A 13,885-nucleotide genomic window follows, 5' to 3' on the forward strand; every position below is an offset into this window, starting at 1 on the left:
ACAGTGCAAGCTTCCATCACACACGGAGCAGGTACAGCACAGGCAACAGCAATGTAAGCTTCCCTCAAACACGGAGCAGGTACAGCACAGGCAACAGCAGTGCAAGCTTCCCTTACACATGGAACAGGTACAGCACCGACAGCAGCAGTGCAAGCTTCCCTCACACACAGACCAGGTACAGCACAGGCAGCAGCAGTGCAAGCTTCCCTCACACATAGATCAGGTACAGCACAGGCGGCAGCAGTGCAAGCTTCCCTCACACATACATCAGGTACAGCACAGGCGGCAGCAGTGCAAGCTTCCCTTACACATGGAACAGGTACAGCACCGACAGCAGCAGTGCAAGCTTCCCTCACACATAGATCAGGTACAGCACAGGCGGCAGCAGTGCAAGCTTCCCTCACACATAGATCAGGTACAGCACAGGCGGCAGCAGTGCAAGCTTCCCTCACACATACATCAGGTACAGCACAGGCGGCAGCAGTGCAAGCTTCCCTTACACATGGAACAGGTACAGCACCGACAGCAGCAGTGCAAGCTTCCCTCAGACATAGATCAGGTACAGCACAGGCGGCAGCAGTGCAAGCTTCCCTCACACATAGATCAGGTACAGCACAGGCGGCAGCAGTGCAAGCTTCCCTCACACATAGATCAGGTACAGCACAGGCGGCAGCAGTGCAAGCTTCCCTCACACACGGAGCAGGTACAGCACAGGCAACAGCAGTGCAAGCTTCCCTTACACATGGAACAGGTACAGCACCGACAGCAGCAGTGCAAGCTTCCCTCACACACCGTCACACACCCTCAGCTTCACACACCCTCACTCACCCTCACACACACACACATACAACAACAAAAGGAATAATAGAAATAAACTATCCTAATCCACACTCTAACTCCAAGATAGAAATCCTGAGTCCTAATTCACCCTAATAAACTAACAGCCTAATTCACCCTACAAATACACACTCAAGATACGCAACAGAAAGACATCCTAGAAAATAACAACCAAAGTAAAAATACGCGCAATGATGTTTATCAAGCTTCAGGTCACCAAACCAACAATTATTAGGACAAAATAACACCAACAAAAGAACGAAGAAATATCAGTCAGGATGCGAGGACTAGGATGTACAAACACAAAAGTAAAACAGCCTATTTTTAACTTGGGTAATAAACAAGCACTATTCATCCCGTAAATCGGACGGATTAAACACAATTGTCATGAGTTACACAAAAAGCCGTAGGCATATAACAATAGCAGTTCATCACACGGAATTACATCAAATATTAAAAACATATTACGCAACTTGGATTCAGCGCAAACATCATCAATAAACATTACATATGTCTCTTAGCTTCACAAAATAACTCGTAATACAATTAATACATTTTAAGTGTACAATATTCATGGCGAAAAGAGTACTTAGAAACTCAATGAACAGCTCTTGTACGTCAAATAACAAACAACTGCTAATAATACATTACATAACACTTTAAGAAAATAAATACATTACATATCGAATAATAAAAACAAGACTTTAATTACACGACATAATAATCATTTCGAAATATTACAAACAAAAAAATACAATGTCAACATTATTAAAAATACACTCCTATTCATTCGTTAACTTAAATATACTATATGTAGTAAATAAAATACTTAATTACATATAAATTACATAAATAACTAAAATAATTACAATCGCTAACAAAATATGTCACTATTTATATAAATACACTCGTAATTATTAACTATTTTATGCATACTATCAATACTACTTTACATTATATTAAAAAAACACGTCGAGGGAATCTCTTACCTATCATACGACGCACCAACAGCACACGTACAGGAACACGCCTTCCGCATCCGGCTATTCTCCATGTTCTGGAGAATTCCACCGATTACGTATGCAAATCGGAACGCGACGTCAAAAACGTCGCGCTCCGATTGGCTAAAAAAAATGTCCATCAAAAAAAATACGTAACAGTAGGGAAAAGAAAAAAATAAACTAGAACGCTAACCTGGTAAATGTAGGTAGCGTTAAGGTGGCGATTTGCGTCAGACATTTTAATAACAAAAAATGTTTTCAACATCAACCCCTCACCCTCTATAACTCTCTATCACCCTCAACACATCACCATCACTCACCCTCACTCACCCTCAATCACCCTCACTCACCCTCACTTACCCTCAATCACCCTCACTCACCCTCACTCACCCTCATTCACACTCACTCACCCTCACCCTCACTCACCCTCAAGCCCTCACCCTCACTCACCCTCACTCACTCTCACTCACCCTCAACACCTCACCCTCAATCACCCTCACCCTCAATCACCCTCACCCTCACTCACACTCAACCCCTCACCCTCACCCCCTTACCCTCAATCACCCTCACCCTCACTCAGCCTCAACCCCTCACTCACCCTCAAATCCTCATCCTCAATCACTTTCAACCCTTCACCCTCACTCACCCTCAACCCCTCACCCTCACTCACCCTCACTCACCCTCACTCACCCTCACTCACCCTCACTCACCCTCACTCACCCTCACTCACCCTCAACGCCTCACCCTCACTCACAACCCCTCACCCACCCTCAACACTTCACCCTCACCCTCACTCACCCTCAACCGTTCACCCTCAACCCCTCACTCACCCTCACTCTCACTCACCCTCACTTACCCTCACCCCCTCTGCCTCACCACCACTCACCCTCACTTACCCTCAACCTCTCAGCCTCACCCTCACCCTCACTCACCCTCAACCCCTCACCCTCACTCACCCTCACCCACACTCACACTCAACCCCTCACACTCACTAACCCTCACCCTCAACTCCTCACCCTCACTCACCCTCAACACCTCACCCTCACCCTCCCTCAACACCTCACACTCAATCACCCTCACCCTCACTCACACTCAACTCCTCACCCTCACCCTCACTCACCCTCAACACCTCACCCTCACCCTCCCTCAACACCTCACACTCAATCACCCTCACCCTCACTCACACTCAACTCCTCACCCTCACCCTCACTCACCCTCACTCACCCTCACTCACCCTCACCCACCCTCACTCACCCTCACCCACACTCACCCTCACTCACCCTCAACGCCTCACCCTCACTCACTCTCAACCCCTCACCCTCACTCACCCTCAACACTTCACCCTCACCCTCACTCACCCTCAACCGTTCACCCTCAACGCCTCACTCACCCTCACTCTCACTCACCCTCACTTACCCTCACCCCCTCTGCCTCACCATCACTCACCCTCACTTACCCTCAACCTCTCAGCCTCACCCTCACTCACCCTCAACCCCTCACCCTCACTCACCCTCACCCACACTCACACTCAACCCCTCACACTCACTAACCCTCACCCTCAACTCCTCACCCTCACTCACCCTCAACACCTCACCCTCACTCACCCTCACCCTCCCTCAACACCTCACACTCAATCACCCTCACCCTCACTCACACTCAACTCCTCACCCTCACTCACCCTCTCACCCTCAACCCCTCACCCACCCTCAACCCCTCTCCCTCACTCACCCTCCCTCACACTCACTCACCCTCACTCACCCCCACTCAACACCTCACCCTCACTCACCCTAAACCCCTCACCCTCACCCCCTTACCCTCAATCACCCTCACCCCCTTACCCTCAATCACCCTCACCCTCACCAATAACTACAACTTTTCTAATGCGATACTTATTGCATTCCAACCCCACTCATCCACGCAACGCCACTCATCCACGCAACGCCACTCACACACGCAACGCCACTCACACACGCAACGCCACTCACACACGCTATGCCACTCACACACGCTATGCCACTCACACACGCTACGCCACTCACACACGCCACTCATCCACGCAACGCCACTCATCCACGCAACGCCACTCATCCACGCAACGCCACTCATCCACGCAATGCCACTCATCCACGCAATGCCACTCATCCACGCAACGCCACTCATTCACGCAACGCCACTCTTCCATTTGCAAAAAGAAAAATGTCTAACTATTCTATTGCGAGACCTATTGCATTTCCAATGCTTGTTAGAAAGTTTTTTCCCACCATCTGGCTTAGACAGACTGTGCCAGGGTTCTGCAGCATGCGGCCTACAGAAAAGAAAACGAAGACCGGAAGATGGACTACAAACCCAGACAGACTTTCCGGCTTCCAAGTAACAAATGCCCGCCGAGACTGACCGTCTCCAGGTGAGGATGACAAAGAAATAACTATTCCTACAGTCCCCTCAGTGCGGAGCCAAGTACGCCCGTTCTGAAACACACGACGTGTGCAATTTATGCCTGTCTCCAGAGTACAAAGAAGAACAAAGCGCCGCCTTCACATTGTTCAAGAACAAGAAAACTCTTTGGACATGACAGAATCAATGCCTCGTCATGGAACAGACAGCCACGGTAGAATTCAGCCACGACAACAACGCGAACAGCGAGGCAAGTGCTCCAACAGTAGGCAGGCTGGTCATAGCCAGCCCACACTACACCGTGTCTGACTCATCGCCATGGGCCAAATATGGTCCGCGCAGCCCACGTCAGTGATGTGGACAACCGTCTCCTGGCTGAAGAACAAGACCACGCTACTTATTGTGAGTACTGTTAACCAGAAAATACTACACTCTCCACCACCACCACTACCCCGCCATGGTTCGCCACAACCTGCAGGTTCAGGTCGACACCATGAGCATGCCTCTGAGCAGAGACGGGACAAGAATATTCTCAATCCCGAACAGGCATCCAGCCCACAACAAGGGGTTGGCTCCGGCACCTAAACGCAAATCGGAACCAACCGTGCCTATGACACAGAGGCTTCACTAGCAACCGCCAAGCACATCAGCACCGAAGTTTGCCAAGCAAACCCTCAAACAGGCATTGGAACCGGACATACTCTCGGCCTCGAGCAGGACAGAACCGAAACAGACTATGGAACACAGTTCCCCATGCCATGTTACACATGCATTGGTTGCAAGAATGCAACAGTGATCTCAAGCGGAGGGTCTTGTTATGTGATTTTCCAATTATTACAAAGCACAACTGCTCAAACTTGCAGGTGCATCTCAGCTCTTAGCCTTCACAGAAGAACCACAACAAACTAAAAACGCCAGGTCTTCAGAAGGTTTTTTAACTTCAGTAAATCAAGACAGCCGTAGAGATGGTAAAGGAGTTGATGCCAGTTCCAGAGACTGTAAAGGAAAAAGGTCAGCCTCCAAATCTGGAAGTGTGGATACGGGCATAGGTCAGTTGCGTGTTATTGCTGGATTTGAGCGTTCTGGTGGGACATTAGTAGTGCAATTCGTCCTTTAGGTAAGTTGGTGTGTATCCATCAGAGTCTTGTGGGTAAGGCAATAGAGCTTGAAAACAGTGTGATAGCTAACCGGAAGCCAGTGTGGGGCTCTCTGTGTAGGAGCTGAGGGAGAGCCTGCTGACTGATTACAGATCAGGTATGCAGCAGTATTTTGCACCACCTGAAGTTTGGGCAATAAAGCGTTATTAGCAGCCACAAGCAGTGCAGTGCCGTAGAACAGCCGACTTATGACTAGAGCTTGGATTAGAGTTTTCCTTGCAGAGGATAATAGCTACGGAAATACTTTCCTGAGTAGCCGCATGGTGGCAAAGCAAGCCCCACAAATTGTAGAGACATGGTCTTTAACAGATAGGGCCTGATCTAGTTTGAGGCCTACATTTTTCATATCTTGCCTGGAAGACGGGACTGTACCGAGTTCACTGGGCTACCGGTCAGGTAGGTGACCAGAGAGGCTGGGCTTTACCAAACAGCAGTATCTCCGTTTTGTCACTGTTCATTTGGAGACAATTTCCCGACATCCCGGCAGCAATCTTTATCATACAATTTATGAAGCAATATTTTCCCCCTAACAGGTCCTGGCCAACGAGCTGACTAGTTTGATATAATCTGCGTATGATATAACTTCAAAGCCACAGGATTTCATTGGGACAATCTAGTTTTGATCGTTCCTCACATTTGTCACTCTGCAGTGGTGAAACACAAACAACCTGTTGCAGGGGTGGCCTTTCCATGACTCTGTTCCCCAGAGGGCCATCGCAACGGATGCCTCACTTACGGGATGGGAGGGGGGTAACATCTGCAGGATCCGACTGTTCAAGGTCAATGGGAGCCCACACAACCGGGTGGCCATATCAGCTATTTGAAACTTCTAGCCATCCATCTAGCGTTGTTTCTTTCCTACAGCACCTGATAGGCAAGGTTGTTCTTGTCCGTACGGACAATATGACATCCATGTATTACCTTCAGAAATAGGGGGCACATGTTCTTCTCTTGCAGTTATCCCAGGGCATTTGGTGATGGCCTCTGTCACAAAATTAATTTGCTGGCCGAGTCCCTTTGAGGGATAGACAACGACTTTGCCTGCCTCCTCAGCAGGATGTAGCAACAGATCCATGAGTGGGAACTCCACCCGCAAGTCCTCCTTTCCTACTTCCACAGGTGGAGCTTTCCAGAAATAGACCTTTTTGCAACCGCAGAAAACACCGAATGCCCAAACTTCGAACCAGATTCCCACAGTTCATTACCAATGGATTGTGGATGAACTGGTCAGGAATAGTTGTCTGCACTTTTCTGCCTTTCCCTCACCATTTGTTTGTATTCTGGAGACTTTCGGCAGATGTCCCTCATACTCATTCTGTTGGCTGTCACATGGGCTCGCCAGCCATGGTTCACAGCTCTGCTCAAACTTTCTCTGGTTCCACATGTGAGGCTCTCCAACAGGCTGGACTTTCTCACGCAGAACCATAGAGGAATCAGGCACGCAGATCCTGGGTCGCTCAACCTTGCGATTTGGCTCCTGTGGTCTTAGAATTTGGATGCCTCAACCTTGCCTTTAAGAATACATGAGCATTCTTGAAGAAGCGCGCAGACCTACCCACCCGGACTTTCTATATGTCAAAGTGGAAAATATTTGTGTAGCACTGTCACTGGAAACACATTGATCCTTTTAAAGTCACAGTGCAGGACATTGTTACCTACTAAATCTGCAGCTTTCTGAACTAGCCTTTACCTCCATACATCTACACTTGGCTGCTGTATCCGCCTACCTTCAGAATAGACAACACATCTCTCTGTTCAAGATTCCAGCCATTGAAGTTTTCATGGAAGGTCTTGAGGGTCATTCTACCTCCATTTTCCCCCCAGTCCTGCATGGAATCTCAACATTGTACATTGGGCCCTCTGTTTGAGCCCCTCCATTCCTGCTCCCTTCAATTCCTCTCTTGGAGTGTGCCATTCCTTGTTGCTATCACTTCACTCAGATGTGTCGGTGAGCTACAGACATTAACCCTGGAAAAACCCGTCTTCCAAGTCCATAGGGATAGAGTTTTCCTACGTACCAAATTTCTCCCTGAGGTGGTCCCTCCCTTCCATCTTAACAAATCTATTTAACTTCCTGTATTTTTCCCTCAACCTGATTCTGTTGTAGAACGGGATCTCCATACTTTGAACATAAAGTGAGCCCATATGTACTACATTGACAGAACTAAGCCATTTAGAAAGACACCAGTAATCTTTTTACATTCTCCAAACCCCATAAATGGAAGGCTCTATCCAAGTCAGGTATTGTTAATGAATCATCAAATGCATTCAGACATGCTACGCCAAACCTAAAAGGACTCTACCCACTCTTCCTGGAGCCCACTCTACTCTGAAGAAAGCAGTCTCTGTGGCTTCTTGGGGAACACCCCAATAGCTGACATTTGCAAAGCAGTTACTTGGTCCACACCACACACTTTCACAAAGCATTACTGTGTGGATGTACTAGCACGCCAACAAGCTAATGTTGGTCAAGCTATACTTCGTACACTCTTTTAATCTACTGCAACACCCACAGGCTAGCCACTGCTTAATGGGAGGACTGCTTTACAGTTGATGCTGAATGTGTGTATCTACAGTAACATATGCCTTGAATGGGCATATGTGACTCCCCAGAAGCCTGTGGCTGTTGCAGTCTCTTTTGATATAATCTTTTCCTCTTTTACATGGACATCTCTCTATGCTTCGCTTCACATCACATCGCATCCTCACCCACCATACAGGAAAACAATGTAACAATGGAGCGGAAGACCATGCGCATTCCAATCGAGAGGAGGAGTCACATTGGCTCCTGACTCTAAATACTTTTTTGAAGACCAACTTGTACACCTCTAGTCCCAACTCTAGGTGGCAGAAGTATGCTCAGCATGTGAATCTACAGCACTGCATGGTACGAAAAGATGCTTATAGAGTACGTAACATTTTCCTTCCCTTGCTGACATTGGTAGGGTAGCAACATGGGCCCCTCCACAAGCTTTTTTGCAAGCATTACTGTAAAAAACATAACCGCTTTTGGTGGCAATGTTCTGCATGCTCATTGGCTTGAAGACTGTTTGGACATGTGCTGCCTTCCCTTTCCCAGCATTGAAAGTTGTGAAATCAGATTCTCAACCAGTTGGCAATGAGGGGTAGTAGGAGGACTAGAGAAATTTCACTGCTTGCTATTCTGGTATTCTTTTCTCTTACTCCCTTTCCTTCATAACATATACCCAAACACTCCCTCAGTTCATGTGACGTGCTGCAACCTTGCATGCTAGAAGTGTGGCTTTTGGTGACCAATCAATATGAGGTTGGTCATATGGGTATAGTCTGATGTTCATGCATGAAGGACTTAAACATTTAAGGTAACAACATTCTTTTTAGAGCAGCCTTTTCTGGTGCAGTGTGCCAATGCAGGCAATCCCCACCCATTTTTTAAGAACAGCAAAAACTAAGTACTGGAGTCCTAATGAATGTAGATTTTTATTTTTGGATGATTTGTCAGATTTGTAGTCTACGGTTTTATCGATATCTTGTGAGGCTTCTACGATCGACATTCTCCTAAAAATAAGTGAATGAGAAAGTCTAGGTTTGTCAAATTGATGCAACATTGTGAATTGCATGTATGTTTAGCTTTGTTTAGCTATGTTTAGCTTTTGAACCCCTAACTGCGCTACAGTCTATTTCCCCACATGTCTCCTTGTGGCATTTTGCTTCACAAAACGACTGAAAAGTAATGAAGGTCTCCATAGGTCGATGCATGCTTTCAAATGTGGTTTAGTGTGTGTGTCGAACAGATATGTGAAATGAGGCCACTCACTGTACCTTACTATGAATCTCAATTGGTGGTTACAAATAACGTTTGCTCATAAGTTTAGCTTAGTTTGTTAAGGAATTGCACTATTTACTGAACAATGTATAACCTCCTTTTAAATTTGTTTGATGTTTTAAAGTAACCTTTTGGGTGAAGACTTACAATTATGCCATTCAGGGAATTAAAAGATGCATGCTCCTTCTCAGTTGGATGGTTTCCCCAACACTGTTTGCGCCTCGTAATGTCCCTGTCTTTCCCTTACTGGGTCACCAATAACATGGGCTTATGCTCTTAAACTGCTTTAAGACTATGCTGGAGACAGTAGAGTTTGACCGAACATATGTATCTTGCGCCTTAGATCTTTCATAGATCCACCTGCCTGAATTAATCCCCAGTGTCAGTCTGTGAATGCCCTTTAGAAGGGCTAAACCGCGGTATCTGTGAGCCCAGTTTAACAATGGATTCAATTACACCTCATTACAGGACCCAAACTGGCACAATCTAATAATACTCAATCCGCAGAAAGTGTAAACCCCAGCAAACAAAATGAGTTAGTGTCATCTTGCACTGCTCCTGGATGTAGTGGACATTATAGGGCGGTCTGAGAACCATCTGTAATCATTTCCAAAGTCTGTCTGCCTACCACTAAGGCGTTCTCGCTCTGGGCAGGAAATCAGTAATTTTGTGTAATACTTTTTCATAATTGGTAAACGTTATTAAGAGCCATGTACTATTGAGAATTATTTCCTGGTTTTTGATTTTCAACTCTTGCATTAAAAGTACTTTAATATGTTGTGACACTTGTAAAATTTTTGATTTTCTTTGTGAATGCCACAGATTAATCTGATTGCTCCTCCTCGTTATGTGATGACTACAACAACGTTGGAAAGAACAGAAGGCCTTTCCGTCCTAAACCAAGCAATGTCTGTCATCAAAGAAAGGATTGAAGAAAAGCGAGGCGTTTTTAATGTTCAGATGGAGGTGAGTGTTCTCTGCAGAATATGAGGATAATAACCAAATGAATGCACAGGGTAGGATTGTGGGCTGTATTTTGTATTTTTTATCTTTTTTGTAAATAAGTGTTATTTTTTTTTTTAACCTTTATTTATTAGTTTTTAATCAACAATACAATCAGATAGGTTACATTAATACAAGATACAACCTCTTTACAATCTTATAGGTACATCTGTATGAGCATGTGATCTGAGCGAATATAAAATACACTTGGGCCCCCCTGTCACCACAATAGCATTCCTTCTGTACAGGTCCATATGCAGACATCGCAGGGGCTACCCAACAGTTATTACAGGCGAAGTACCTTAGCACACCCCTAAGGAACTTTCCTGACATTCTGTATAGTACTGGACCATATGCTGTAAAAAAAGGTTCAGTGACGTACCCACTGTGGCACCATGAGCTATATCCATTTGTGTGTTCTATCTATTCCCTAACACCTAACACTTTGGCTGTCATCATTTGACTCTTCCTGTGGTGTTGCAATTGTCAGTAAATAGGCCTGTAGCGGACCCCAGATGTCTTTCGGCCTGCTGCGCACAGGCAGCAGATAAGCATATATGTTGTGTTGATCCTGGCAGTAAAGTATGTCTTCTAGCCATTCCTTAAACTTCGGGGCCCTCCCCCTGCCCTACCGACAGGCAACCCTCCTTTTCGCAAGCAGCAAGGCAATGTCTATAAACCTCCGAATGGGCCTAGGCACCTCCAATGTATATCCCAGCAGCATGACTAGTGGGTCCCTGTTGATTGCCCCCCTCCGACATGACCTGCAATGCATCGTGCACCTGTGACCAGTAGTCGTACACCCCAGGATACTCCCATGCCAGATGGATAAATCCCGCCCCCTCCGCATGGCATCGGTCACATCTATCTGTATCCGCCAACTGAAACCTCAACTTCCGAACTGGCGTGTAATAAAATCGTTGTAGAAACTTATAATGGATGATTTTAAGCCTACAGCTAGAAGATATGTTGGCTGTGATGGCGCAACAATATTTCCATTGGTCCTCAGTGACCTCACTGCCTATATCCGAACTCCATGATGTGCGTGCCGGACTCTCCAGCCTGTTGCGCTGTAGTCTGATATTATTGTACAATCGGGAAACCAGATGGCGGCCATCCGACAACAGCATGGCATGCAACGGCAAGACCACCTCCGGTTCGCCCGGGAAGTGCAGCAATACGTCCCTCATCCCCTGTCTCAGTCTGATGTAATAAAATACCTCTAGGGGGTATCGAAATAGTTGTTCCAGAGTACAAAACTGCCCGTCGAGGAACAGGTCACCCCATGTGACAACCTTAATACGCTTGCACATCAGTTGGAAACCAGTCTCCTGCAACAGCGATAGGCGAGGGTGATATGTGAGTGGCATTGCGGGAGAGTACAACGATTGAGTTTGAAGGACTTTCGCCACTCTGCCCCACGCATGTCACCCTGTTGGGCGGCGTATCTATAACCTCCACGGTTCCCTGTATCATCCCGCTGAGTGGGAGAGGACGCACTATCCAGTCTTCCGCCGCTATTTGTGGCATAAATTGTGTAGGTTTCATCCATTGATACGCATATTGCGCCTGGGCACTTATATAATAGACCTCGAAGTCTGGCACATTAAAGCCACCCTTCTCGTACGGCTGCGTCAGAATGGCCCATCGCAACCTCGGCTGCTTACCCCCCCAAAACAGCCGAAGGAGTGCCGATCTCAACCGCTTGAAAAAATAGGCGCCGGGGTAATAAGGAATATTTTGAAATAAATATAAAAACCAAGGCAGCACCACCATCTTTATGAGTGACGCTCTGCCCGCCATAGATAGTGGTAACGACATCCAGCGTGTGACGTTGTCAGTCAGTTTAGTGATAGCCACGCCATAATTAAGTCTAAGTGTCTCCTCCTTGTTTAGTGACATCACAATACCCAGGTAGCGAAGATCAGTGTCACACCATTCAAGTGGGTAATCTAGCTGGAATTTTGTTAGAATTTGGGAGAATTGCGATTTTTTTCTCCAATTTATGTGTACTCCCGATAACCTCCCGAAGACTATAAATTCACGCAGGATAGGATTAAGGTTGAGCTGCGGGTCTTTCACGTATAGTGTAATGTCATCCGCGTATAACGACACTCCTATCTGACGCTGGAGACAGTTGAAAGCACTAACCTTATGCAACTGGCGAATCCGGCATGCCAGCGGTTCTATTGCTATAGCAAACAATAATGGGGAGAGAGAGCATCTCTGCCTGGTGCCTCTCGTTATAGGCATCTGGGGCGATAGCACTCCATTGATAATCACTCTAGCCACTGGTCTGGTATAAAGTAGCTCTATCCATGCAACAAATATTTTGGGAAATCCCATCCTATGTAAAATAGCAAAAAGGCACTCCCATTCAACGGAGTCAAACGCTTTCGTTGCGTCAAGAAATATGGCAGCAACTGGGAGCTCCAGGGCTATAGTCGGAATCTGAGAGAACAGCGTACGAAGATTATGGGTGGTAGCACGCCCTGGCACAAAACCAGCCTGGTCTGGCAGCACTATCTTAGTCATAATCAGCGATAATCTTGTTGCAAGTACTTTAGCTAGTATTTTTGCATCACAATTAATTAAAGATAGTGGCCTATAGGAGTCAGTGTCCGTCAGATCCTTACCTGGCTTCAACAAAGAAGTTATCGCTACCTCCCTCGTGGATCCCGGCAATTCCCCCACTTCTAAGGACTCCTCAAAAACTTCCTTTAGAACGGGTGCCATAATATCTATGTAACATTTATAGAACTCGGCGGGAAGCCCATCGAGGCCCGCCGCCTTGCCGTTACTCAGTGACATAATTGCATCCCTTATCTCATCCACTTCTAGCAGTGCTCCGAGAAACGACCTGTGTACATCACTTCACCAACATAGCGCAATGTCATCTAAAAAACTCCCGAAGTCCACTCCCTCTGTTTTTTGTGAAGTATAAAGCTGTCTGTAGTGAGTCAGAAACTCGTCCTGAATTTTCTGCATATCCTGACACCGTGTACCCTCTGGCGTAACAATCTCCAGTATATTTGTACTAAAACGTGCTGCCTCGTGATTGCTGCAAGTACTTTACCCAGCCGCTCCCCTTCGCAGTACCGCCTCGCAGTCCAGTATTTTCCCCTGTACTTAACTTCTCTCCCTGCCTCTTCTTCATACTCTGAAAGCTTGTCCCTGAATGTCTTGTGTATCTCTGGATCTCCACCCCTTGCCATCTTAATTTCCAGCTCCCTCAATTCTCTGTCTAATTTCCCTATCGTCCTCTGGATGTCTCTCAACACTCCGCAGCTCTTAGATGTACTAAACCCACGAATCGTTACCTTGCAAGCTTCCCATACCATTTCCACACTGTTTACCGAGCCCTTGTTTCTGGGAAAAAAAGCCTCTATTTCTTCTCCCAACTCTGTCTTGAATACCGTGTCTAGTAACACTGAGGGAAACAGTCGCCATGGGGGTCTCGCTTTATCATGTCCCGGCATATCCAATTACACCAACACCGGGCAATGATCTGAGTACGTTCTGGGCAAATGTGTCACCTTTCCAATCAATCAATCAATCAATCATAGCATTTGTATAGCGCGCTACTCACCCGGAAGGGTCTCAAGGCACCAGTCCTGTGCTTGGGCCCCGTGATACAAAGCAGTAGTCAAGCCTAGCCCATGTGTTCGCATGTGTTGTAAAATGTGTTC

General features: G+C 46.6%; 1 protein-coding gene across 1 annotated transcript in view; it reads left to right on the forward strand.

Annotated features, from left to right (window-relative positions):
• The window catches only part of EIF2S1 (eukaryotic translation initiation factor 2 subunit alpha), a 187,740-nt gene that overhangs the window by 149,456 nt on the left and 24,399 nt on the right, over window positions 1-13,885 (forward strand). The window contains exon 7 of the mRNA XM_078659540.1: window positions 10,017-10,160. Within this exon, the coding sequence (XP_078515666.1) occupies window positions 10,017-10,160 (144 nt within the window). The remainder of the gene's footprint in view (window positions 1-10,016; window positions 10,161-13,885) is intronic.

The sequence above is a fragment of the Lissotriton helveticus genome, chromosome 9, assembly GCF_964261635.1.
Source record: "Lissotriton helveticus chromosome 9, aLisHel1.1, whole genome shotgun sequence".
NCBI classification, from domain to species: domain Eukaryota; kingdom Metazoa; phylum Chordata; class Amphibia; order Caudata; family Salamandridae; genus Lissotriton; species Lissotriton helveticus.